Raw genomic sequence first — 25798 nt, 5'->3', positions numbered from 1 at the left:
TTAGGACAGACAGAAATAGTATGAGACGTCTCCACAGAAAAAACACAGCTTATTATGCCTTCTAAACTCCGGACGTTGCGCCCTAGACAAAACCCAATCACATTGCATAGGTTCAGACGTTTGTTCAAAAGGTGGCACCGCCTCCCGTGTAGTTTTACGTTCACGTAAATGCCGATCAACTTGAATGGCTAATGACATAGAATCATCCAGACCAGAGGGAACAGGAAATCCCACCATAACATCTTTTACGGTCTCTGATAAACCCTTCCGAAAGAGAGCTGCCAATGCACTATCATTCCATGTAGTAAGGACCGCCCACTTTCGGAATTTTTGCCAGTATAACTCTGCAGAATACTGACCCTGGTTTAATGCCAACAGGGTTCTCTCAGCTTGATCAACAGCATTAGGCTCATCATACAACAACCCCAAGGCTTGAAAAAATGCATCCACTTTAGTCAGAATAGGATTTTCAGGTGTCAGAGAAAAAGCCCAATCCTGGGGATCGCCGCACAGCAAGGAAATGACAGTTTTAACCTGCTGCGCAGAGCTCCCCGATGAGTTTGGCTTCAAGGCAAGAAATAATTTGCAATTATTCTTAAAATTCAGAAATTTAGACCGATCCCCAGAAAACACATCAGGAGTAGGGATCTTAGGTTCAGCAGCATGTGACTGAATGAGGTAGATGGAAATTCCCTGCACTTCAGCAGCAAGTTGCTCCACACGATCAGAGAATTGCTTAATCTCCATTAGGGAAAAAAAATCCTCCCACTGCCCCAGAGAAAAAGAGGAAAAAATACCTTAAAAAAAAAAAAATTCTGACACTTTTTTTTTCCTTTTTTAAACAACTTTTTCCTGCTTTTGCGTACCCTAGAATTTGCGGTAAGGCTGGTGATTCTGTTATGAATGGGTCACCGTGGAGGAAAAACCTAAACAAGCTAAGCCCCAGAAAAACCAGAGAGGTTGGTAACTATGCAGATTGCAGATCCATGATCCTAACCACAACAACTATTAGCAGCCGTGGAGCAAACCTACGATGAACTTAGACGCCTCATCACGGCTGGAGGATTAAATAAGCCTAAAGCAAGAAAAGGGAAAAACTAACTGCCCCAGAGCAGACCCCAAAGGAATAGACAGCCCCCACACATGTATTGACGGTGAAACAAGATGAAAACACAAACATAGGCAGGAAAATAGCCTGAGCAAATGATGGGGTCCAAACTAACTAGAAAGGATAGGAAAGGAAAGACACTGTCTGCAATCTGCCAAAAACCCTACAAAAATAATGTCCAACAATTCTGATAACAAAATTAACCCTGAAGTCACTAGACTTCTCCCACTATATCAACACTCTGAAATATTCTGAGGCAGAGCAAAAAGAGGCCAATCTAATAAGGGACAAAAAGCAAAATTGGCAAATACAGATAAGTAAGAGTGGAAATTCAGCACAGCCCCAGCCGGGGCTGGCTGACCACACAAAAAACTGAATAGACCAACAAAATCAAGTGTGAACATTAGCAGAAAAACTTAGCTTGAGCTGACTGGAACAGAGCTGAGAACCAAGACTTGACAAGCCAGAAGGAATCACCAGCACCAGAGTAGGGCATCGACTGTCTTAAATCCAATCTGAGATTCCTGAGATCCAATCGTCATCCTCATTATCAGGTGGCAGATCTCTACTGATTAAATCAGCCTCACTACCTCCTGTTACCACCAGAGGGAGCCTGGAAGGAGAACTCACAACTGGTAGACCAGAAAATGAACTCACAACACATAACCCTAACCACAACCCTAACCCCAACACACCCCTAACCCTAATCCCGACCCTAATCATAACACTAACCAGAAACCAGACCCCAACACACCCCTAAACCTAATCCCAAACCTAACCATAATCCCATCCCTAATCATAATCCCAACCCTAGCCATAATCCCAACTCTAGCCCCAACTCTAATCCTAACTTTAGCCCCAACCCTAACCAACCCTAACTATAGCCTCAACTCTAGTCCTAATTTTAGCCCCAAACCTAACCCTAACTTTAGCCCCAACCCTAACTTTAGCCCCAACCCTAACCCTAACTTTATCCCCAACCATAACCGTAACTTTATCCCCAACCCTAGCACCAACTTTAGCCCAACTCACTTTAGCCAAACTCTAACCCTAATGGGAAAATGGAAATAAAAATAGTATGTATTTTATTATTTTTCCCTAACTAAGGGGGTGATAAAGGGGGGCTTGATTTACTATTTTTTTTATATTTTGATCATTTTGATAGACCCTATCACAGTGACCAAAATGAACCAATAGGAAATATCTCCTATTGTTGCCGGATGCTGGCCGGCAGATCTCGGTGATGCACTGCGCATGCGCCCGCCATTCCTTTCTTCCCAGAAGAAGACGCTGGTGGCCGTGAGGGGAAGCAGGAGGGCCCAGGAACACTGGGAGGTTCCAGGGGGACCAGAGACCCTATTTCCTCTGATCGCACATCAGAGGAAAGAGGAATTAATGGGAAATCTGACTTTTATTTGCGGTCGCCGTTATACCGTCAAAGGCGAACGCAACATTGGGGTTGGTAAAAATTCAGACTCTGGGGGGCACTATACACTTTTTTCTCAGCGCCTTTAATGGCGCTGTGGTTTAAGTACCCTTAGCTGCCGCTGTTAAAAGGCGTATCAGCGGTCATTAAGGGGTTAAGGCAATGTATGTTTACAGCACAAGTAAAGTATATGTGAATGAGATCCATGACGTCTCATACACATGTTGCTTATTTCTCCTTGCAGATTTGCAGCAGATCAAAATCTGCATAATGTCTATTCTTGCAGTGTTTTTTACCCATACTAATGAGAGGGGAAAATGCGCCACAAGACCATGTCAAGAACATGGCAAAAAGTTATTTTACACTGTGTTTTTCCTGCCATCACATTAGGACTTGCAACAAAAATTTCTCCTGCAAATCTTGAATGTGTGCACATAGCACATGTCCTGAGCCCCCCCCCCACCATTCATTATAATTCCTTCATAGCGTCATGAATGAATTTGGGGGTGGGAGAAGACATTATCAAGAGCTTAACATCCTCCAGCTCCTCCCAATTTTTTACAAGTCCCTGACAGCATATTTACCCACCTTTCAAATCATTACAAAGTGTCCTATGTACTTTACCCCCTCCACTTCCACTTACCAATAAATTTTAAATCCCTTATAGTTTCATATAGAATTGTGGGATAGAGGAGGATACTATCAGGGAGTTAGCACCGTCCTCCACCACATCCACATCTAGCGTCCTCCTAATCTCGCTCATTAGTCCATTATAAGTCCCCCTTACTCCCACCCCAATACTCATCCCCCAATACTCATCCCCTCATTGTCCTCTCCCCCACTTCCATCTTTGTCCTTTCCCCCACTACCATCATTGTCTTCTCCCCACTCCCAATTTTTTCTTCTCCCCCACACCCCCATTGTCCCACTCCCATCATTGTCATCTGCCCCAGTCCCACCATTTTCCTTTCCCCCACATCAATTGGCATCTCCCCCTCATTATCCTCTCCTCCACATTCCATCATTGTCCTTTCTTCACCTCATTCCCATCATTGTCCTCTCACCACTCTCATCATTATCATCACTCCCACTTCCATAATAGTCCTCTCCTACACTCCCATCATTGTCTTCTCCCCCACTCCCATCCTTGTCCTCACCCATCATTGACTTCTCCTCACTCCCATCATAGTCCTCTCCCAACTGCCATCATTGTCTTCTCCCCCACCATCATCATTGTCCTCTCTCCAGTGTTTTGGGAAAATAAACACACATTCACCTCGCTGTCTGTTCCCCCGCATAATAGCTTCTTTCTTCATCGCCAACAACTTTATAAATCACTGAAAAAGTGCCGACCTGGAAGCTGAGGATGGGTTGCACTGCCAATTTGTCTTGTAGGCAGAAGAGCTTCAGGATTGCTACTTGCCCAGCACACTGCACATGATCAGGGCAATCTGGCCATGGGCCCCATGGAGCCTCGGAGTCCGAGCAACAGGCCAGATTGCACTTATTATTACTGTCTTGAAAGGTCTCCGCTCCACCTCCAGGCCCCGATGCAGCTGCAACGGCTGTGCCAGCTATATGTCCTCCCCTGAATTGTAGACTATCCTATCTAATTTCATTGGTATTAAGTACACTATTATTAATAATTGTAGGTCATCATGTTTGCATTAGGGTTTCTGTAAAGCCACTGGGTGCTTTTATAAAGTCAATTAAACCCCATATAAATGTGTTTATGAGAGCACATCACACTATTACTGAATTATTGTGAATATTGGTAGTAAATCATTTACAGATGGTTTCTATTTAATAATTCATATCTCACTTTATCAATTGCTGATTTGTATTTTTGGATAGTACCTGACATGCTGGTATAATGATTTTCAGGGCACGTAACACATTCATAACAACATGTATGCTGACTCGCTGATGTTCTTTTCATTTGTCCAGGCTTACATTCATCTGAACATCGAGATCGTACCTTCTGTAATAAAAGAGAAAGTTGATGATAAATATTAATTTATGTTTAATTATATTGATAATTTTCTTGATAGCAAATAGTTCAAGGTCAAAGCAATGTTCACACATAGCAGTTTTTGAAGATATGCAAAAAGTGATATGTAAAGAGTAATATATAAAAGTCACTTTTCCTCTCTTATGAAAATTGCAAGTACAGTCCAATCAGAGGCCTCTCACCCAGCCAAACTAAATATTTTGCTTTGAACTGAGGAGGGGTAAACCCCAAAACACGTCAGCAAAAAAGTATCCAGTTTGGCTTTAATCCTAAGTCATGTGGAAAGGCTCATTAAAGATTAATATTGACTTTTAGGATTCCTACTTCCAGCAGTTGGCACTAGAGTTCAAGTCCTCTTCCTCTCTAAGGATGGAAATTGCGTATTTATTTCCCAGCAGAGCACTGCATGGCCTATAAGTCTCTTTACACAGGCACATCAGGCATGCCACTCTCCACAAGGAGAGAAAATGTACCTGAAACCCTATTATGAATTCAATCCTGGTTTTGACAAAGCTAAAAACACATCAAAAATTGCACTAAACTACCAAACAACTAATTGATAATGATGATAAATAGTTAAAGATCAAGGCCATGTTCACACATAGAAAACCAAAAGCAAAACAAAACAAATATCCTGGAATAAAAAAGTAAAAAAATATATTGCAAAAATTGCATGAAGGTAGTAATAATAGTAATAATAAGGGTATTTAGTTAACATAATTTTGATCAAAATAATGTAGAAGCCATCCCGCCACGTCACGGCAACCCTTGTGGGACAGTCCTAACTCTTGTATTTAAAACCTTTCCACTTGTCAAGTGACGTAAATGTGAACAAGGACAGAGGGACTGAACCACCAGTAATAGTATAGGCCAGACAGGATGGATTTTCCAACTCAGAAACAGGGTGGTCACACCCTTATATGCACAGAATGCACAATGAAACAAATGAGAAATGGGGCACATTAATTTACTTTTTCTGCTCAGACCCAGTTTCTCATGTTCACACATAGCAGTTTTTGAAGACATAAAAAAATAGTAGTATATAAAAGTCACTTTTCCTCTCTTATTCAATTGCAAATACACACCAGTCAGAGCCCGCTCATCCAGCCAAATTAAATATTTTGCTTAGTTTTGAGGAAGGGTAAAACCCCCGAAAGACGTGATTGCAAATAAAGAATCTGATTTGGCTTTTATCGTAAGTATGTGGCAAGGCTCATTAAATGGTTGATATTGATTTTTAGGATTCCTACTTCCAGTAAATGGCACTAGAGTTCAAGTCCTCTCTGAAGAGGCAAATTGCATATTTATTTCCCAGCAGAGCACTGCATGGCCGATAAATCTCCTTACAAAGGCACGTCAGGCATGCCACTCTGCACAAAAAAATAATCCCTTAAAAGGAACCTGTCACCTCGTTTTGCCGCTATAAGATGCAGCCACTGCCTTTTGGGGCCTATCTACAGCATTCTATAATGCTGTAGATAAGTCCCCGGTCTGACCAGAAAGAGAGAAAAGCAAGTTTGATTATACTCACCTGGGGGCGGTGCGGTCTGATGGACGTCACAGGTCCCGGGTCTGGCACCTCCCATCTTCATGCGATGTCATCCTGCTTGCATCGTGACGTGATCCTGCGCAGGTGTACTGATCTGCCCTGTTGAGGACAGAGCAAAGTACTGCATGCACAGGCGCTGGGCCTTTCTGACCTTTCCCGAAGCCTGCACACTGCAGTACTTGGCTCTGCCCTCAACAGGGAAGATCAGTACGCCTGCGCAGGAGCATGGCACGAAGCAAGCAGGATGACGACATCACAGGAAGATGGGAGGCCCCTGACTTGCGACGCCCATTGGACCGGACCCCCCTGGGTGAGTATAATAAAACTTGCTATTCTTATCTTTCAGGTCGGATTGCGGGCTTATCTACAGCATTATAGAATGCAGTAGATAAGCCCCAAAAGGTAGTGGCCGCCAAAACCAGGTGATAGGTGTACTTTAAACCTTATTTTTCCTCTCTTATGAATTCAATCCTGGCTTTGACTAAGATACAAACACATCAAAAATAGAACTAAACTACCTTAGTGCACCTAATCTAAAGGTGACAACGTAATATTTGTGAGAGCTGCATTTTCTGACCTGTATTGTACCTAAACCAGATTGACTTGGACATCTTCAGTCCAGTGCTGTAGTTTTCTACATGAAGAAACCTAGCCAGACTGGTTTTATAGCCACATACAGTATTTTACGATATGTATGTTTGGCTTAGCTAGCTTTCAAGTCACGGCTGATATCAATTGGGTTTATGTCTATAGCCATAACATTCCTATTTCCTCACTTTAATACTTGAGTTAATTTAGCTTTTTTTCAAAATCCTGTAATGTTCAAACTTGTAGTTTTCTCTTTACCTTCAAATGATTGAACTCCTTCTCTTTATCCTGGCTGATGAATATGAAGAGGTCGTTTTTGGTATCATATTCAGCAAATACAGTGAAATTAATCTTTCCATCATCGTCCAATTTCCACATCAGTATATCGTATCCAGTATTGGCATCTCCATTGGAGTCAAAATGAATAGTTCTTCCCATGTAGGTAAAGTTTACAGTTTTCAGTGACTGTAAAAGCTGTGAAAGTGGACGAATAAATAGGAGATTTTAGACAAACACAAAAATCAATGTTAATATTCAAATGTGGCAGCACTAAGATCAGTATAAAGACAATTTACAATCCTTATAACAGGTTATCCAGTCCTTGGAATCTTAACCAAAATCTCAAACTAGTAAAAAATATACAAAATAATACTCTCTATAAGGCTTGTGAACACGTTGAGCATTTGCAGCATTTATTCAGTGCATTTTTCCGTGCGTAAAAAATGCTGCATTTTGCAATACCAGCAAAATTAATGATAATTCTAAAATATCATGTACATGCTGCTTCTTTTATTTTCTTTGTGCATTGTGGTGTAGTGACCACTGTGTCCACTAGTGGGCGCTGTATGGATGTCCCAGGAGAGTGGATGAATGGCAAGATACTGAATGACCGTTATGTATCTCAAGGTGGGTGGCCTTGAGATGGAGATTTATGTGTGAGTTAATCAGCAGTGATACTGCTGAGGTGCTGGTTCAATGTGTCAGGGACTAGTTTCCTACAAACCCACCCAGGGGGTGTGTTTAATAACGCTATTGTAAATTGTATATGTGTGTGTGAAGGACCTTTGATGAGGTCAGTCATGTGACCCGTTAGGCGTGGCTATGGACCATTTACTGTGGCCAGGGTAGGTCACAAGGGGGTGAATGCTGGGACCTGGTTGGTCCAGTGTGGAAGGTCCTGCTGAGATGGGGCTTCCTGCCTGACAGCATGTGTGGACGCTGTGTTTAATGGCTGCAAGTGCCTGTGAGTTCCCTGGAGGGAATGAATGTCTGCAGTATGGAGAAGCAGCCATGAGAGAACCCTGACGGGGTGAGATATAACCGTGAGGCTGAAAAGCTTGCGTATTGGACATTGCTGACAAAGTGAAGCTCTGTCATGGACGCTATGCTGTTTATATATTGCTGGTCATGGTTTATGATGTTTAATAAACCACATGGACCATTCTGAGTTTATGGAAAACCTGTGTCGGATCTGATTTTGTGGCTGCCAAGCGAGTGATCCCCTACTTAAACAGCGCTACCTCACAGTATTTTAACCCTCAATGCATTTTTTCAATTGGAAGCATGTCATTTCTTTCAGGGGCCGATTCATAAAGACTGGCGTGTCCTTCACAGAGTATATATATGGCACCGAATTCAACAAGAGGCACATGCCACTTAATGAACTCAGTGCCTCTAGTAAGCGGCATGCACCTCTGTGGGCTGCACCAGAGATGACACTCCAGTAAAGAGTAGATTCGGCTTTTACGCCACTTTTCTGGCCTAAAATCTTTGCTGAATCGGACCCTCAGTGTTTTTGCCTCATTTTTCATGCGGTCAAATCAATGAATGAAAAAGAAAGTAAAAACGTAACAAATATACTTGTTATGAGTGCAAAAAAATAGGCTACAAATACTCAAAATATGAACATGCCATTGTTGATCTCATATCTCATTGCTCTTTTTCTCAAGCCCCCATCATTCTTTGTATCCATGCTGCAAACAATAAGGCCATGTTCACACATTGTATTTTTGCAGCTTTTTTTTGTACTTTTTTATGGAAATTTTCAGCTGCGTTTCACAGTACCAACAAAGTTTATGAGATTTCAGAAATCTCATGCACACACCTTGCTTTTCTCCTGACTGTTTTGTCAAAGATCTGCATTTTTTCCAGCATTTTTTCAGTGTTTTGCACCCATTTAAAGCAATGGGTAGGGCAAAACACGCTGCAAAAAATGCTGCAAAAAGAAACAAAACTCCGGTATCGGGTTTTGCTGCATTTTTGGTGCCTAAACCTGATGAAACTGAATCACATTATTTCTTTATGCACTAAATGTTATTAACATGTATAAGAGACAAATATATCCTGACAAAAACGTAGGAAAAAAACACCAAAAATGCAGCAAAAACTCAGCAAAACCTGCTTTTTGACCTTGATTCTTTACTGCCAAGAGAGCAGGTTTTGCCTGCAGAAAAAAAAAAGACGTGTGAACATAGGTCATTACCCCATGTAATCAATGCAGCAAGTAACAGGCTCTCAATTTGACATGGGGCCCTATGACCTCTAGTCCTGCTCTCTATAATCTAACAATGCAGCTTTACATTTTTCTTCACAAATTCTATTTGCTATTTCTGTGTCCATCTTTCCAATAGGTCTGAATTAATCTATGACATATAAGCAGTATATTGCTATGTTTCTAGATACCCATCACAGTTATTTTTGCAAACAGTAGCTAGCAAATCTTTAACTCATCTTGACTTGTTACAAATAAAATTACTAAATAAATTATTATATATAATTTTATTTAACATAGAAACAAACAGAGCCTAATACTACATTCTTTGGCTCCCAATGTGCATAATTAAAGTGGTTTTCCCACAGACAAAGTGCATTTTAGTTAATAGACCTTGGAATAAAAATATGGTCCACAATTGGTGTAGCAATATGTTATATGATGATGTGGCCTCTAGGGGTCTCACTACGTTGATGTGTGTACTATAGAGTTTAAGAACTTGTTGGTTAGTTGTTGTTAGCAGACATCTTGTAATGGAGGAATGCTTCACAAGTCTCATGTAATAAAAAGCCTGGAGATATCAAAGGAGTGGAAACAAATAACAGAACAATTGGATGTGTTAAAAACAATGTTCCTGTGCTGTGATAATCTTATAAATGTGCCCCTATGCAATGGCTGTGTCTGACCATGCAGGAACATGGTCTGTTCATACCACAGCTCCTGGGCAAGGGGGGAAGCAAAAGAGAATACACAGACATTACAGCATGGGATCACAGTTGATTCTTTCTGTGAGGTAAAATATTTTAAAACAGGCAGGGAAATGTTTTACCTCACAGAAAGATTCAGCTGTGATCCCCTGCTATCCTGTCTGTACTCCTTTTCTTCCTCCCCTGCCCAGGAGCTGTGGTATGATCAGACCATGTCCCTGCACGGTCAGACACAGCCATTACACAGAACACAGCAGGGACACATGTATAAGATTATCTCAGCACATGAACATTTTATTTAAACACATCCAATTGTGTAAATTATTATTATTCCAAGATCTACTGATTAAAATTTACTTTGGGAGTAAACCCCTTTAATTACACTCGCTAATAGCACAAACAGCCATTGTTGTTAGGATAATCTTTTCTCTACTTAGGGTCCATTTCCACGGACAGATCAGTGGCATGATTGGTAAACCTTTACCCATGGGTGGTTGTTTCATAGCCAGTTTACCCAAGCGGACCTAAGTAGATTATGTGTACTGGTAGATATATAATCGAATATTCAGTGCACATAGGCTGACATGGTTCTCGGCAGTGTGAGGTCTGTTTACACAGGATGATGCAGCTCTGGGAATGATGATCCTTTTTGCTGTGCAAAAGATCATTTCACCTGATGAGCTATTTAGATTGCAGGATAAACATGAAACAAGCATTTTTATGAACACTTGTTAATGATTATCTTTCAGTGTAAACGCAACTCTAGTGGTCTTTTGCAGAGACACAATGGCCCAATTCATTCTAAATGGGTTTGTACATGCCAGTCTTAATAAAGGGGCTTGGCTGATTAAGAGGAGCCTGATTTATTAAGAGGCCCACACCACTTAATTAATTAGGCTAATTTTACAAGTAGAGTACCCCTTGCCATAAATCGTATTCCAGTCAGTGACTGGAGTAAGATTTCTGACATAAAATATGCCATGTCCGGTAATGAACTAGATGACTGGGCTTTGTCCGACCTCAGCTCCACTCATTTTGGAGGATCTGGCCGGAATAAGCATAAAAAAGTCAAGTCATGTAATCTCCACTTGGCACAAAAATTTTGTAAGTTTTCAGCGTTTTATCCCAGAATGCTGGTGTGAACACTTTTACATATTAGCACCAATATTTCTTTATGAATGTGCAGTTAACAGCCCATCAAATTTGTGATCTTAAGTTTGCTTTAACATCAAATGAACAGAAAGCCAAGAATTCCTAGTTCTACCCATCCGGCTTTATTACTATACCTCCCAAGGTGCAAAAGCATTTGTTTTCTTGCAGTTCCGATCCAAACACAACTTTCGAATTGCATGTGCTATAGCAGTCACTGCCAGCTGAGTACTGTAGAGAAGCCCCGGATGAATGGTTTCCGAAAGAAAATCAAGTCTAAGAGACTTGGAGGTCACCGTTTTTTTATTGAATATCACCTCCTTGGAATAATTGGTGACGCAGCCAAACAGCTCGTTGTATTTCATCTTAGGGCAGTCAGACAAAAGTACAGCATATTGGTCCAACAGGCGATTCAGCTCAAATTTTTGCTGATTTAGATTTATGATGTAATCCTGGAAGGATGTAATATCCCCGCTCTTGAATGTAAATCCAATGACTGGTCCAATATTCTGAATGTTCGGCATGCTGCTAATTTCATTGGCCACTGACCAGCTATCACTAGCTATCCATGTCTTCTGTATTTTCTTCTCGATTACTTTTTCAAAAAGCTTGACCAAAAGTGCAGATTTCAAAAACACGACAATGACATTCACCCTGGGTTCACTTATTATTTTGTCGATGGTTTCATCTATGCGGGTCTTTAATGTGCTGTCGGACAAGTGAGCAGGGATAATTTCTTTAAAAGCAATGCAGACATTGATTTTAACAGTATGGATGCCAAAGCGCTCCAAAGCTGAACGCCCGTATTCATCGTCCATAACTATAAGCCCAATCCAATTCCAGCCAGATAAGTGAATGAGATTTGCCATGGCTTTAGTTTGGTACAAATCATTTGGTATTGTCCTCAGGAAGGCAGGAAATCGAAATTTATCACTCAGTATTTCAGCAGATGATGAATGGCTAATCTGTGGAAAAGAAATATTTGATTTTATTTTGTACAAAATATCAATCGTCAAATGAAAGAATTGCTTTAACCCCTAGAATATTTTCAGTTTTTTTCCTTTTCTTTTTTTCATCCCCTTTTTCCCAAGTCATAATTTCTTTTTTATTGTTTTTTTTCAATATAACCTCGTGAGGGCTTGTTTTTTTTGTAGGACGGGTTGTACTTTTTAAAAACACTATTGATTTTACAATATATTACGCTAAAAAGTGGGGGAAAAAATTCCAAGAGCTCTGAAATTGCAAAAACAAAAGTGCATTTCGATCATTGTTTTTTGTGTTTTTTATTTATCATGCTCAATGTATGGTAAAACTGACCGGGCAACCTCCAGGTCAGTATGAGTACACAAATACCAAACATGCATACATTTTTTATTTAAGTGGTTAAAAAAAATTTGGAAATTTTGTATGAAAAAAACAAATAGTTTGCTTTTGTTGCCATTTTCCAAGACCTAAAGTGTTTTCATTTTTTGGGATATGGAGCTGAATTTTTTGCAACTTGAGCTGACATTTTTACTGATACTATTTTGCGTTAGAGGTGGTGTTTTGATCGCCTTTTATTGCAGTGTTACATCAGTCAAAAATCCATAATTCTGGCATTTTTAGGCTATGTGCCCACGTAGCGGTTTTTAAGCGTTTTTGCCGCGAAAACGTTTAAAAATCGTGTACAGAACGCACCCCATGCATTCCTATGGCATTCCGCACATGGTGTGCTAATGCTGCGCTTTTTACCGCGGCGGAATCGCATCGCGGAAAAAAATCGCAGCATGCTCATTCTTTTGTGCGGAATCGCAAAGAATTGCCGCGATTCCGCACCCATAGGAATGCATGAGAATCGCTTACTTCCCGCATGTGGCTATGCCCACCATGTGGGAAGTTAAGCGTCTCATGTGCGGTTGGTACCCACGGTGTGGAGGAGAGGAGACTGTCCTCCAGGCCCTGGGTACCATACCCCTGTAAAAAAAAGAATAAAAAATAAAAAATCGGGGTATATTTACCTTCCGGCGTCCGGCGCTGCATTCCCGGCCTAGCGTTCCCAGTAATGCCTTGCGGCAAGGCCCTGTAATGACGTAGTCTTGCGTGACTCTAGCGGTCTCGCGAGACTACGTCATCACAGGTCTCGCAAGGCATTACTGGGAACGCTGAGGCCCGGGAATGCAGCGCGGGGCGCCGGAAGGTAAATATACCCCGATTTTTTTTATTTTTTTTAGCATTTTAACATCCTATCTTTTACTATTGATGCCGCATAGGCGGCCTCAATAGTAAAAACCTGGTCACACTTGTCAAACACTATGTTTGACAAGTGTGACCAACCTGTCAATCACTTTCCAAGCGATGCTTCAAATCGCTTGGAAAGTGCTTGAATATCGCACGCGAAAATCGCGGCAAAATCGCGATCATAATCGCGGTAAAATCGCGGTGAAATCGCTCGGAAAAAAACGCGCGATTTCTGGGAAGGAGTCCGGTTTTTAGTGAGCGTTTTAAAACGCTACGTGGGCCCACAGCCTTAATCTTCTTTTTGTCACGCTGTTTACTAATTGAGCTAATTTATTTTATATTTTGAAAGATCAAACATTTCTGAATGCAGTGTTAAAAAAAGTAAAAAATACGCATATTTTGTAATTGTTTTGTTTTCAATGGGGCAAAAGGGTGATATATGAACTTTTGTATTTTAATTTTTTTCTCATTTTTAAAAACTTAAAAAAAAAAAAATTACTGTATTTAATATACCCCTTAGGGGACTTGAAGCTGCAATCATCTGACTACTTGTGCTATATGGCTTCACCATGGGCTGGCATTAACAGGAGAATCTTAATGACAGGCACCTGGGTCATCAGCAGACCCCCGGCTGTCATAGCAACTAGGGATGAGCGAGTATACTCGTTAGGATTCAGTACTCGGCGAGTAATGAGGTACTCGTGGTACTCAAATCCTAGCGAGTATATCACTACTCGCCTCACAATATTCGGATCTCCCGCTGGCATGTGTCAGCCAATCACAGTAAAGCCACCGCCTTCTTTGTTGTGGCATTACTGTGAGTGTCTGGCAGCGCAGCGTCATATGGGTGTGTGGGGCTCTGTGCAGTGCTGTGCCGGGCCGATCGTGCGCCTGTGCGGGCTGTGCAGGGCCGATCGGGGGTCTGTGCTGGCTCTGCCAGGCCGATAGGAGGGCCGTGTGGGCTCTGTGCGGCCTCTGTGGGGCCAGTGCGGGCTCTGCCGGGCCGATTGGGTGCCTGTGTTGGCTGTGCTGGGCCATTCAGGGGTCTGTGCGGGCTGTGCTGGGCCTGTTCAGGCTCTATGGGCCTCTGTGCAGCCTCTGTTCGGGTTCTATAGGGCTCTGTGTGGGCTCTGTGGGGCCTGTGCGGGCTCTGTGGGGCCTGTGCGGGCTCTGTGGGGCCTGTGCGATGCCTGTGCGGGCATGGTCCGATAGGACCACTTGTCCCATCCGGCTATGCCCGCTACAGTGGCAGCATTAGGGATGATGGGAAGGTAGTATTCCCATCATCCGGCTAATGTGGAGAATGTAAAAAAAACAAAAAAACACACAAACAGAGCATACAACATATAGCAGACAGTACATACACATGACATACAACACATAAAATGGAGTACATACTCACCGCACACACCTAATTCCCTGAAGCCTTTGTCTCCTGTAATAAACATAAAATAATAAAGCAACCTATACTCACCTATCCGCCGTAGTCCACTAATAACGAGGGTCCCACCTTGATCTTCTCTTGGAGAACAGCCGCATCAGCTGATGCGACCTCTCTCCAGGGGCTCAGCGATTCAATGACGGCAGAGATAACCCTCCGCCGCTGTATCACTCCGCCAGAGGTCACAGGAGTTCACCTGTGACTTACAGAAGCACTACAGCGTGAGAATTTTCTCACGCAGCAGTGCTGCGTAAAGCAACTCCAGTGACACACTGCGGGAGGTTATCTCCGGTCAGTGTGTCAATGGAGGCCTATAGAACAGTCACATCTGCTGATGTGACTGTTCTATAGGGGACATCGTCGTGGGATACTCGTTATTAAAGAGGGACTGTGTTGGACAGGGAGTATAGGTTGGTTTGTTTTTTTAAACTTTTTGCAGGTGATTGGCTTCGCTACTGGATCTGGGTGTACAATAAAAATTATGAAAAACCGTGTTGTGTTTTATTTCATCAAAATACTTTTCTCTTATGTGTGTGGTTTTTTTTAAATCCTTTATTATTATAAGATTAATAATGGATCGATGTCTTATTGATGCCTCTCTATGATTAACCGCGCTTAATGTCACCTTACAATCAAAGGTGACATTAACCCCTTTATTACCCCATATCCCACCGGCACATGGGAGTGGGAAGAGAGGGGCTAAGTGCCAGAAGATGGGCCATTTCTGGGGTGGCTGTGGGCTTGTATTTGTAGCCGTGGGGGGGCCAATATCCATGGCCCCTTCCTAGGCTATGAATATCAGCCAGCAGCTGTCTGCATAGCCTTTCTGGCTGTAAAATATAGGGGGACCCCATGTCATTTTTTGGGGGAATCCCCTATTTTAATAGCCAGTAAAGGCTATACAGACAGCTGCGGCTGATATTCATAGCCTGGGAAGATCCATGGGTATTACCCCCTTCCCAGTCTACAAATATTGACCCCCGGTCATCGGCTTTCCCCCTCTGGCGCAGAAAATTGCGCGGGAGCCCAGCCCATTTTTTTTTTCATTTTTTTATGAAACACTGTTCATTAATAAACATGGATATGGAAATATCTATGGATATATCTATAGAAATATCTATATATACATCTATAGATATTTCCATAGATATATCTATAGATATTTCCATAGATATATCTATAGATATTTAATAATAATAATAATAATAATACATTTTATTTCTATAGCGCCGACATATTCCGCAGCACTTTACATTTCAGAGGGGACTTGTACAGACAATAGACATTACAGCATAACAATAATCACATAGATCATAACAGATACCAAGAGGAATGAGGGCCCTGCTCGCAAGCTTACAATCTCTGAGGAAAAAAGGGAGACACAAAAGGTGGGTGGTAACAGTTGCCCTGATTATATGGACCAATCATAATATTAAGTGTGTAACAGTACAGACACAGAGGGTTAATGGATGTATAAAGCATGTGGGAACATGATGTGGGGAACGTGGTTATGGTTAAAACTTTCGGCTGTGCCACACAGGGATAGATTAGGTTAATGTGTTGAGGCGGTAGGCCAGTCTGAATAAATGAGTTTTCTGGGCTCTCTTAAAATTGTGGGGATTGGAGACTAATCGTATTGGACCTGGGAAGTGCATTTCTAAGAATTGGCGCAGCACGTGTATAGTCTTGGATACGGGAGTGGGAGGTTCTGATTATTGTGGATGCTAACCTCAGGTCATCAGCAGAATGGAGGGCACGGGTAGGGTGGTATACTGAAACAAGGGAGGAGATGTAGGGTGGTGCTGAGCCATGAAGAGCTTTGTGGGTGAGGGTAATAAGTTTGTACTGGATTCTGGAGTGGATGGGTAGCCAGTGTAATGACTGGCACAAGGTAGAGGCATCGGTGTAACGATTGGCGAGGAATATGATCCTGGCAGCAGCATTCAAGACAGATTGGAGGGGGGAGAGTTTGGTAAGAGGGAGACCGATTAGAAGGGAGTTACAATAGTCGAGACGAGAGTGAATAAGACAAACAGTAAGAGTTTTTGCGGAGTCAAAAGTAAGAAAAGGTCGAATTCTAGAAATGTTTTTGAGGTGCAGATAACAAGAGCGAGCCAGTGATCGTATGTGGGGGACAAAGGAAAGCTCGGAGTCAAGTATGACCCCAAGACAGCGGGCATGTTGCTGTGGAGTAATAGTGGAACCACACACGGAAATGGCAATGTCGGGTATAGGTACATTAGTAGCGGGAGAAAACACAAGGAGTTCTGTCTTTGACAGGTTCAGTTTCTGATATAGTGAGGACTTGATGTTAGTCACAGCATTTAGACAATCACTGGTGTTTTCTAGAAAGGCAGGCGTGATGTCAGGAGAAGAAGCGTATAATTGGGTGTCATCAGCATAGAGATGGTACTGGAAACCAAATCTACTGATTGTTTGACCTATAGGGGCAGTGTACAAAGAGAAGAGGAGGGGGCCTATGACTGATCCTTGAGGAACCCCAACAGTAAGGGGAAGATGAGATGAGGAGGAGCCAGCAAAAGATACAGTAAAGGAGCGATCAGAGAGATAGGAGTAGAACCAGGAGAGAACGGTGTCCTTGAGGCCAATGGAATGGAGCATAGTGAGGAGGAGCTGATGATCCACAGTGTCGAATGCTGCAGAGAGATCCAAGAGAATTAGCATGGAGTAATGACCTTTTGATTTAGCTATTAGTAGATCATTAGAGACTTTAGTGAGGGCAGTTTCAGTAGATTGTAAAGAGCGGAAACCAAATTGGAGAGTGTCGAGAAGAGAGTTATCAAAGAGATAGCGGATAAGACGGGAGTGGACCAGGCATTCCAGAAGTTTAGAGATGAAGGGAAGATTAGAGACAGGTCTATAGTTAGCGGCACAGTTTTGGTCGAGGGATGGTTTTTTAAGTAGTGGATGCATGATGGCATGCTTAAGTGAGGAGGGAAAGATACCAGAAGAGAGAGAGAGGTTAAATATTTTAGTTAGGTGAGGGGTGACAGCAGGGGAAAGGGACTGGAGGAGATGTGACAGAAATGGGTCACTGGTGCAAGTGGTTGGGCGAGAAGATCCAAGGAGCCTGCTTACTTCTTCTGTGACTGGTTCAAAATCAGAGAGTTAGCTAGATGCAGTGGGGGAGGGAGGACAGTGCATGGTATGAGGTGATTGGGAGATAGTTTCTTGTCGGATCTGGTCAATTTTTTTCTTTGAAGTAATTGGCCAGATCGTCAGCTCGAATCTCCGTGGTTGGGCCTGTACTCTTGGGTTGAGTAGAGAATGAAAAGTGTCAAAGAGACGTTTAGGGTTATTGGACAGTGAGATGATGAGGGTGCTGAAATAGGTGTGTTTTGAGAGGTAAAGGACAGTGTTGTATGTTCGAAGCATAAACTTATAATGGATGAAATCTTCGGGTTGGTTCGATTTTCTCCACAGACGTTCGGCGCACCTGTTCGACGTTCATTAATAAACATGGATATGGATATATATCTATGGATATATCTATGGGAATATCTATTGATATAGCTATGGAAATATCTATAGATATATCTATAGATATTTCCATAGATATATCCATAGATATTTCCATAGATATATATCCATAGATACTGTATATCCATATCCATGTTTATTAATGAACAATGTTTCATAAAAAAAAAAATGGAGTGGGCTCCCGTGCAATTTTCTGCACCAGAGGGGGAAAGCCGCCAATCGGGGGCCAATATTTGTAGCCTGGGAAGGGGGTAAAACCCATGGATCGTCCTAGGCTATGAATATCAGCCGCAGCTGTCTGTACAGCCTTTACTGGCTATTAAAATAGGGGGACCCCCAAAAAATGACATGGGGTCTCCCTATATTTTATAGCCAGAAAGGTTATGCAGACAGCTGCGGGCTGATATTCATAGCCTAGGAAAGGGCCATGGATATTGGCCCCCCCGGCTACAAATACCAGCCCGCAGCCGCCCCAGAAATGGCGCATCTATAAGATGCGCCAATTCTGGCACTTAGCCCCTCTTTCCCACTCCCGTGTAGCGGTGGGATATGGGGTAATAAAGGGGTTAATGTCACCTTGCTCTTGGAAGGTGACATTAAGCCCGGTTAATAATGGAGAGGCGTCAATAAGACACTGATCCATTGTTAATCTTATAATAATAATAAAGAGTTAAAAAAACCACACACACAAGAGAAAAGTATTTTAATGAAATAAAACACGACACGGTTTTTCATAATTTTTATTGTATGCCCAGAGAATAGCGATTAACTGCAAAAAGTGTAAAAAAACAAACCAACCTATACTCCCTGTCCAACACAGTCCCTCTTTAATAACGAGTGTCCCACGACGATCTCCCATATAGAGCAGTCACATCAGCCGATGTGACTGCTCTATAGGCCTCCAATGACACACTGACCGGAGATAACCTCCCGCAGTGTGTCATTGGAGTTGCTTTACGGCAGCACTGCTGCGTGAGAAAATTCTCACGCTGCAGCACTGCCGTAAGTCACAGGTGAACTCCTGTGACCTCCGGCGGAGTGATACAGCATCGGAGGGTTATCTTCGCCATCATTGAATCGTTGGAGCCTGTGGACAGCGGTCACATCAGCTGATGCAGCTGTTCTACATGGGAGATTGACGTGGGACCCTCGTTATTAGTGGACTACGGCAGATAGGTGAGTATAGGTTGCTCTATTATTTTATGTTTATTACAGGAGACGAAGGCTTCAGGGAATTAGGTGTGTGCGGTGAGTATGTACTCCATGTCATGTGTTGTATGTCATGTGTATGTACTATATGTTATATGTTGTATGTTCTGTTTGTGGTTTTTTTTTTTACATTCTCCACATTAGCCGGATGATGGGAATACTACCTTCCCATCATACCTAATGCTGTCACTGTAGTGGGCATAGCCGGATGGGACAAGTAGTCCCATCGGACCATGCCCGCACAGGCCCCACACAGGCCACACAGAGCCCCACAGAGGCCGCACAGGTCACACAGGCCCACAGAGCCCCATAGAGTCCACACAGAGCCCCATAGAGTCCCTTAGAGGCTGCACAGAGCCCCATAGAGGCTGCACAGAGCCCCATAGAGACCGCACAGCCCACACAGACCCCCGATCGCCCGGCACAGCCCGCACAGGCACCCGATCGGCCCTGCAGAGCCCACACAGGCACCCGATCAGCCCGGCACAGCCCGCACAGGCACCTTATTGGCCCGACACAGCCCGCACAGGCACCCTATCTGCCCGGCACAGCCCACACAGGCACCCCATCTGCCCGGCACAGCTCGCACAGGCACCCCATCTGCCCGGCACAGCTCGCACAGGCACCCTATCTGCCCAGCACAGCCCACACAGGCACCCTATCTGCCCGGCACAGCTCGCACAGGCACCTGATCGGCCCTGCAGAGCCCACACAGGCACCCGATCGGCCTGGCACAGCCCGCACAGGCACCCAATCGGCCCGGCACAGCTCACACAGGCACCCTATCTGCCCGGCACAGCTCGCACAGGCACCTGATCGGCCCTGCAGAGCCCACACAGGCACCCGAACGGCCCGGCAGTGCCCTCACAGGCACCCGATCGGCCCGGCAGAGCCCGCACAGGCAACCGATCGGCCCGGCAGAGCCCGCACAGGCAACCGATCGGCCCGGCAGAGCCCGCACAGGCACCCAATCGGCTCGGCAGAGCCCGCACACACAGAGCCCTACAGACCCCCGCACACATTCTCCACCCGCACACAGTCTCCGCCCATTACTCCCATTTCCCATAGAAATACATTGGACTTGCTACTCGTTACGAGTACCCGAGTATTAGGCGGTATTCGTAACGAGTACAGCGAGTCCTAATATTACATTACTCGCTCATCCCTAATGGCAACCCATGGATCACGTCACGGGCACATAGATGTGAGTGTGGAATGAAGTATGCATCTGTCGGTGCAAGTTAAGTGTTGCTGTCAGGGACTGACAGCGGGATTTAGTAGGTTAATTGCCATGGGACATGACATACAGTTGTGCTCAAAAGTTTACATGCTTGGCAGAATTTTTGCTTTCTTGGCCTTTTTTTCAGAGAATATGAATGACACCAAAACTTTTTCTCCTCTCATGGTTAGTGGTTGGGTGTAGTCATTTATTGTCAAACTACTGTGTTTTTTCTTTTTAAATCATAATGACAACGCAAAACATCCAAATGACCCTGATCAAAAGTTAACATACCCTGGTGATTTTGGCCTGATAACATGCAGAGAAGTTGACACAAATGGGTTTGAATGCTACTAAAGGTAACATCCTCACCTGTGACCTGTTTGCTTGAAATCAGTGTGTGTGCATAAAAGTTGAGCGAGTTTCTGGGATCCAGACAGACTCTTGCATCTTTCATCCAACCTTTGAAGTTTCTTGATTTTACGTCATGGGGAAAGCAAAAGAATTGTCAACGGATCTATGGGAAAAAGGTTTTTGAACTGTATAAAACAGGAAAGGGATACAAAAAAGATATCCAAGGAATTTATAATGCCAGTCAGCAGTGTTCAAACTGTGATTAACAAATGGAAAATCAGGGGCTCTGTAAAAATGAAACTACGGTCAGGTAGACCAAAAATAATTTTGTCCACAACTGCCAGGAAAATTGTTTGGGTTGCAAAGAAAAACCCACAAATAACATCAGATGAAATACTGCAGTCTCTGAAAACTAGCGGTGTGGCTGTTTCAAGATGCATAATAGGAGGCACTTGAAGAAAAATGGGCTGCATGGTCGGGTTGCCAAAAGAAAGATATTACTGCACAAATGCCACAAAGTATCTCACCTACAATATGCAAAACAGCACAGAGACAAGCCTCAAAACTTCTGGAACAAGGTAATTTGGAGTGATGAGACCAAAATTGAGCTTTTTGGCCACAACCATAAACACCACATTTGGAGATAGGTCAACAAGGCCTTTGACAAAAGGAACACCATTCCTACTGTAAAGCACGGAGGTGGATTGCTGATGTTTTGAGATTGTGTGAGCTACAAAGGCACATGAAACTTGGTCAAGGTTGAAGGAAAGATGAATGCAGCAGGATATCAGCAAATACTGGAGGCAAATTTGCAATCATCAGCCTGGAAGATGTGCATGGGACGTACTTGGACATTCCAACATGACAATGATCCAAAACACAAGGTCAAGTTGACCTGTCATTGGCTACAGCAGAACAAAGTGAAGGTTCTGAAGTGGCCATCTCAGTCTCCTGACCTCAATATCATTGAGCCACTCTAGGAGATCTCAAGTGTGCAGTTCATGCTAGACAGCCCAGGAATTTACAGGAACTGTTGGCTTTTGCCAAGAAGAGTGGGCAGCTTTACCATCTGAGAAAATAAAGAACCTCATCCACAACTACCATAAAAGACTTAAAGCTCTCATGGATGTTAGGGGGTGCAATACACGGTATTAAGGAATAGTGTATGTTAACTTTTGATTAGGGTCATTTGGATGTTTTGGGTTGTCATTAGGATTTAAAAAGAGAAAACAGTAGTTTGACAATAAATGGCTTCACTCAACCACTAACCATGAGTAGAGAAAAAGTTTTGATGTTATCATTCATATTCTCTGACAAAGAGGCCAAGAAAGCAAAAGTTCTGCCGGGGTATGTAAACTTTAGAGCACAACTGTATGATTCAAATATACATCATATGTTCTGAAGGGGTTAAGGGTAGTAATGAGCGAGTATACTCGTTGCTTGGGTTTTCCCGAGCATGCTCGGGTGGTCTCTGAGTATTTGGAAGTGTTCAAAGATTTACTTTCTGTCGCCACAGCTGCATTATTTGCGGCTAAACCACAAAGAAAAAACACAGTATGACAAACGTTCAAAAATACTCTGTTGTATAAAATATAACAGTAGACAGCAAGTGCTAGTAAAAAATGATAGCAAAAACAGGGTATTTAGTTGATACGTTTTTTGCAAAAAATGTATACTAAGCCACTCCACCAGCGTCACGGTATACCCATCTCGGAGCAGTCCTATCTAATGTATTTAAAACCTGATCATGCGAACAGTACCTTTATGAGCAGGATTCAGAAAGTCGCTTCTTGATGTAGGCACGCTGTGCAAGACGGCTCTTTATGTGCATGTCACACACTGTTTCAGTCTTTGGGTGGTGTGAACACTATCCAACCGACCTGTTCTCTTTTTGTGCGTGTCACATGTGTTTTTAATCTATTAGTTCCTTGCTCAGCAAGGTTTGGGAGATTCCCAAACCATTGCCATATAAATACCAAGAAGCTTTCTCTGATTAAATGTTATTTTATCTATTTGTATGTAATGTGATGTTATTGAATATTTCTGGATTTTTGTGATTATTTGGAATATAGTTGTGTGGCACCCTGCGTCTTTATCGCCACAAAAGGGTTAAATATGTACTGTTTTGTATGTGTTTTGTGAGCAATGGGAGTTATGCTTTCTATGCTAGAGACCACAACACACACACACACACAATTTACCTCACTCCCTCACTTGTCTGAAGCTTAGAGCTTTGCAGACACGCCCTAACTGGGAGGGGGAGGGCCTGAGTTGTTGTTTCAGTGAAGGAGGAAGAACATCTTGGAGGCCATGTTAAGACATGTGCTCTATCCAAGAGTAGAGCTAAAGAAGCAGTGAACCATCCGCTAGACCATCCATGCTTTCAGAGCAGGGTGGTAAGCTCAGACTGCGTGGGATTATACAACCAGTAGAAAAGTGTTTTCCCTCAGAAATACTGCAACAATCTAGGATCAGTGAAGGATAGTGCAAGTGGGAACTTGAGCTGCATCACAAAGGATTCAAGCTGCAAGTTGCTGAAGGCGAAATACACAGTGAGTAGAGGCAATACTGGGAAGTTCTAAACTCCGGAAAGCCTTGGTCCCAGAAGGGATTAAAATAGCAGGAAGTTACACTGAGTCACAGCAGGGAAAGATAACTCCCATTCTCCAGAGCAGACTGTAACCTGGGGAGAGTTGTAATATCTCCTCTTAACTGCACCTGAACTACAGTAAATGATAGTGACTCTCCTTGTCTCCTGCCTTATTACTCTGTGCCTTCTGCTTGCATCACAATCTCTGGGGGTCAGCCCTGGTTGGGGAGGGTTTTACATCTGCACTGCCATCACCATCTACTCCAACAGGGATCATCTGCAGTGCCGGCTACACTACAGTTGAACACTACAACTTGCATCACAAATCACTACATAAACTTTATCCCCATCCAATTCTACCACTTTTACATGACCGCCTGGGACCACTGACCGGGTCACTGCTGCTGTGACATTTCCCATTCAAGTTAACTGGCCCGGTACTGAGTATCCCACGGCCCCTCGGGCGCGTCATATGTATCTTCAAAATAATAAAAAATAAAGGACATCTCCCAGTGTGGTACTCTAATATTAGTCTTCTCATCTGTACATGATTTAGTTTTATTTCACTACTGGGATTAAAGTTAGCAAAACTGCCAGATTAAAAATATATTTAGTGACTATTTCTCAGTGCTGCTGAATTCTTAGATTGTTCCAGAAAATATGACATTTAGTGCAGTAAGTCTGTTGGATTGCAAATTCTGGGGAAAGCAGTATATGATACACCAACTAATGAAGAATACCTTAACCCTTTAGTGACTGAGCCAATTTTGACCTTAATGACCAACCCAAATTTTACAATTCTGACCACTGTCACTTTATGAGGTTATAATAGCTCTGGAACGCTTCAACGTATCCCACTGATTCTGAGAATGTTTTTTAATGACATATTGTACTTCAAAATTTCTTCGCTATAACTTGCATTTATGAAAAAAGCAAATTTGGCAAAAATTGAGAAAATTTTGCCATTTTCAAACTTTTTATTTTTGTACCCTTATATCAGAGAGTGATGTCTTCTCTACATCAGCACAATTTTGGAAGCAATTTTTTTTTTCTGTTAGGACGTTATAAGGGTTAAAAGGTGACCAGAGATTTTTCCAACAAAATTTACAAAACCATTTTTTAAGGACCACCTCACATTTGAAATGATTTTTTTTGGGGGGTCAATATAACAGAAAATACCCAAAAGTGACACTATTCTAAAAATTCCACCCCTCAAGGTGTGCAAAATCTCATTCAAGAGATTTATTAATCCTTCTGGCGCCTCACGAGAACTAGAGCAATGTGGAAGGAAAAAATGAACATTTTATTTTCTTCACAAAAAAATTACTTTGGACCCAAACCTTTTTATTTTCACAAGGGTATCAGGAGAATATGGATCACAACATTTGTTGTGCATCCTAAGATGGTAGTCAATGAAGATATCTTGATTGAATATCATTTTTGGATCTTTTTCCTAAAAAATCTCCACTGAGTGACGCTCGTGATCACTGTGGTATTCTGCATCTCGGGTTGTCTTTTGGTGTCCTAGTATTCTATTTTATTAATTGAGCATTAGGATCAAAAGTCCCTTCTTGATTTATTTGTAGTAGTTTTTATGAATTTCTTTTGATTTATCCATTATCTGCAATCCCTCTAAGTGTCGGGGTTTTTTTAAGGCCTCCTTCATATACTGGGAGTTTTAGAGTGCAAAATTCTGCATTTTATCGGATTATTTATTTCTGACAACTCTGGTGACAATTGTCTTTAATTTTACTGCTAATAGCTCATGTGCACCTTAGTGCCACTGTATTTTTAATTCTTCGTACCATGTTCTTTTACTTCCCTGTATGACGACTCCTGCTTTTGATTTTGGCAGCGTCACGCATGGGAAAAAGTAAATGCCTCCAGAGAAGAATCTCTGCCAACGCCCTCTTGGTTGAAGGGAAAATTAGCATGTAAATTGTACATTTAAGATATCTCCACAAAAGAATGAAAAATGAAAAAAGTAAACAATATGTTTTATTTAGAACTTCAGCTAATTTAGCATGATGTGGCCAACTTAGAGCAATATATGTGGAGAAAGGTCCTTTTTAAAATCCTATCAATTAAAGTAGTGAAGTTGTCATTTATTCCAGGAAACAATTTTCGTTATTAACTCAACATATGTTTCTATAACATACGCATGTATTAGATTAATTCTGGTCGAGCTGTTCTATACAGCTTTGAAAAATATTTGCCAATATTAGTCTCCCAGATGTC

At 42.5% G+C, this 25798-nt stretch overlaps 1 protein-coding gene across 3 annotated transcripts in view; it reads right to left on the bottom strand.

The window, feature by feature from the left end:
• The window catches only part of GPRC6A (G protein-coupled receptor class C group 6 member A), a 211134-nt gene that overhangs the window by 100575 nt on the left and 84761 nt on the right, over positions 1-25798 (bottom strand). For all 3 annotated transcript variants that reach the window (XM_073575952.1, XM_073575953.1, XM_073575951.1), the window contains exons 3-5: positions 11167-11994; positions 6941-7156; positions 4392-4515 (exon numbers count right to left, since the gene is read on the bottom strand). In XM_073575952.1, coding sequence (XP_073432053.1) covers positions 4392-4515; positions 6941-7156; positions 11167-11994 — 1168 coding nt within the window. The remainder of the gene's footprint in view (positions 1-4391; positions 4516-6940; positions 7157-11166; positions 11995-25798) is intronic.

This window comes from Dendrobates tinctorius, unplaced genomic scaffold (assembly GCF_039654945.1).
Source record: "Dendrobates tinctorius isolate UK_male_01 unplaced genomic scaffold, ASM3965494v1 ptg000046l, whole genome shotgun sequence".
NCBI lineage: Eukaryota > Metazoa > Chordata > Amphibia > Anura > Dendrobatidae > Dendrobates > Dendrobates tinctorius.
The sequence above is the reverse complement of the archived record's forward strand: the minus strand, read 5'-3'. Positions and strand labels throughout refer to the sequence as shown.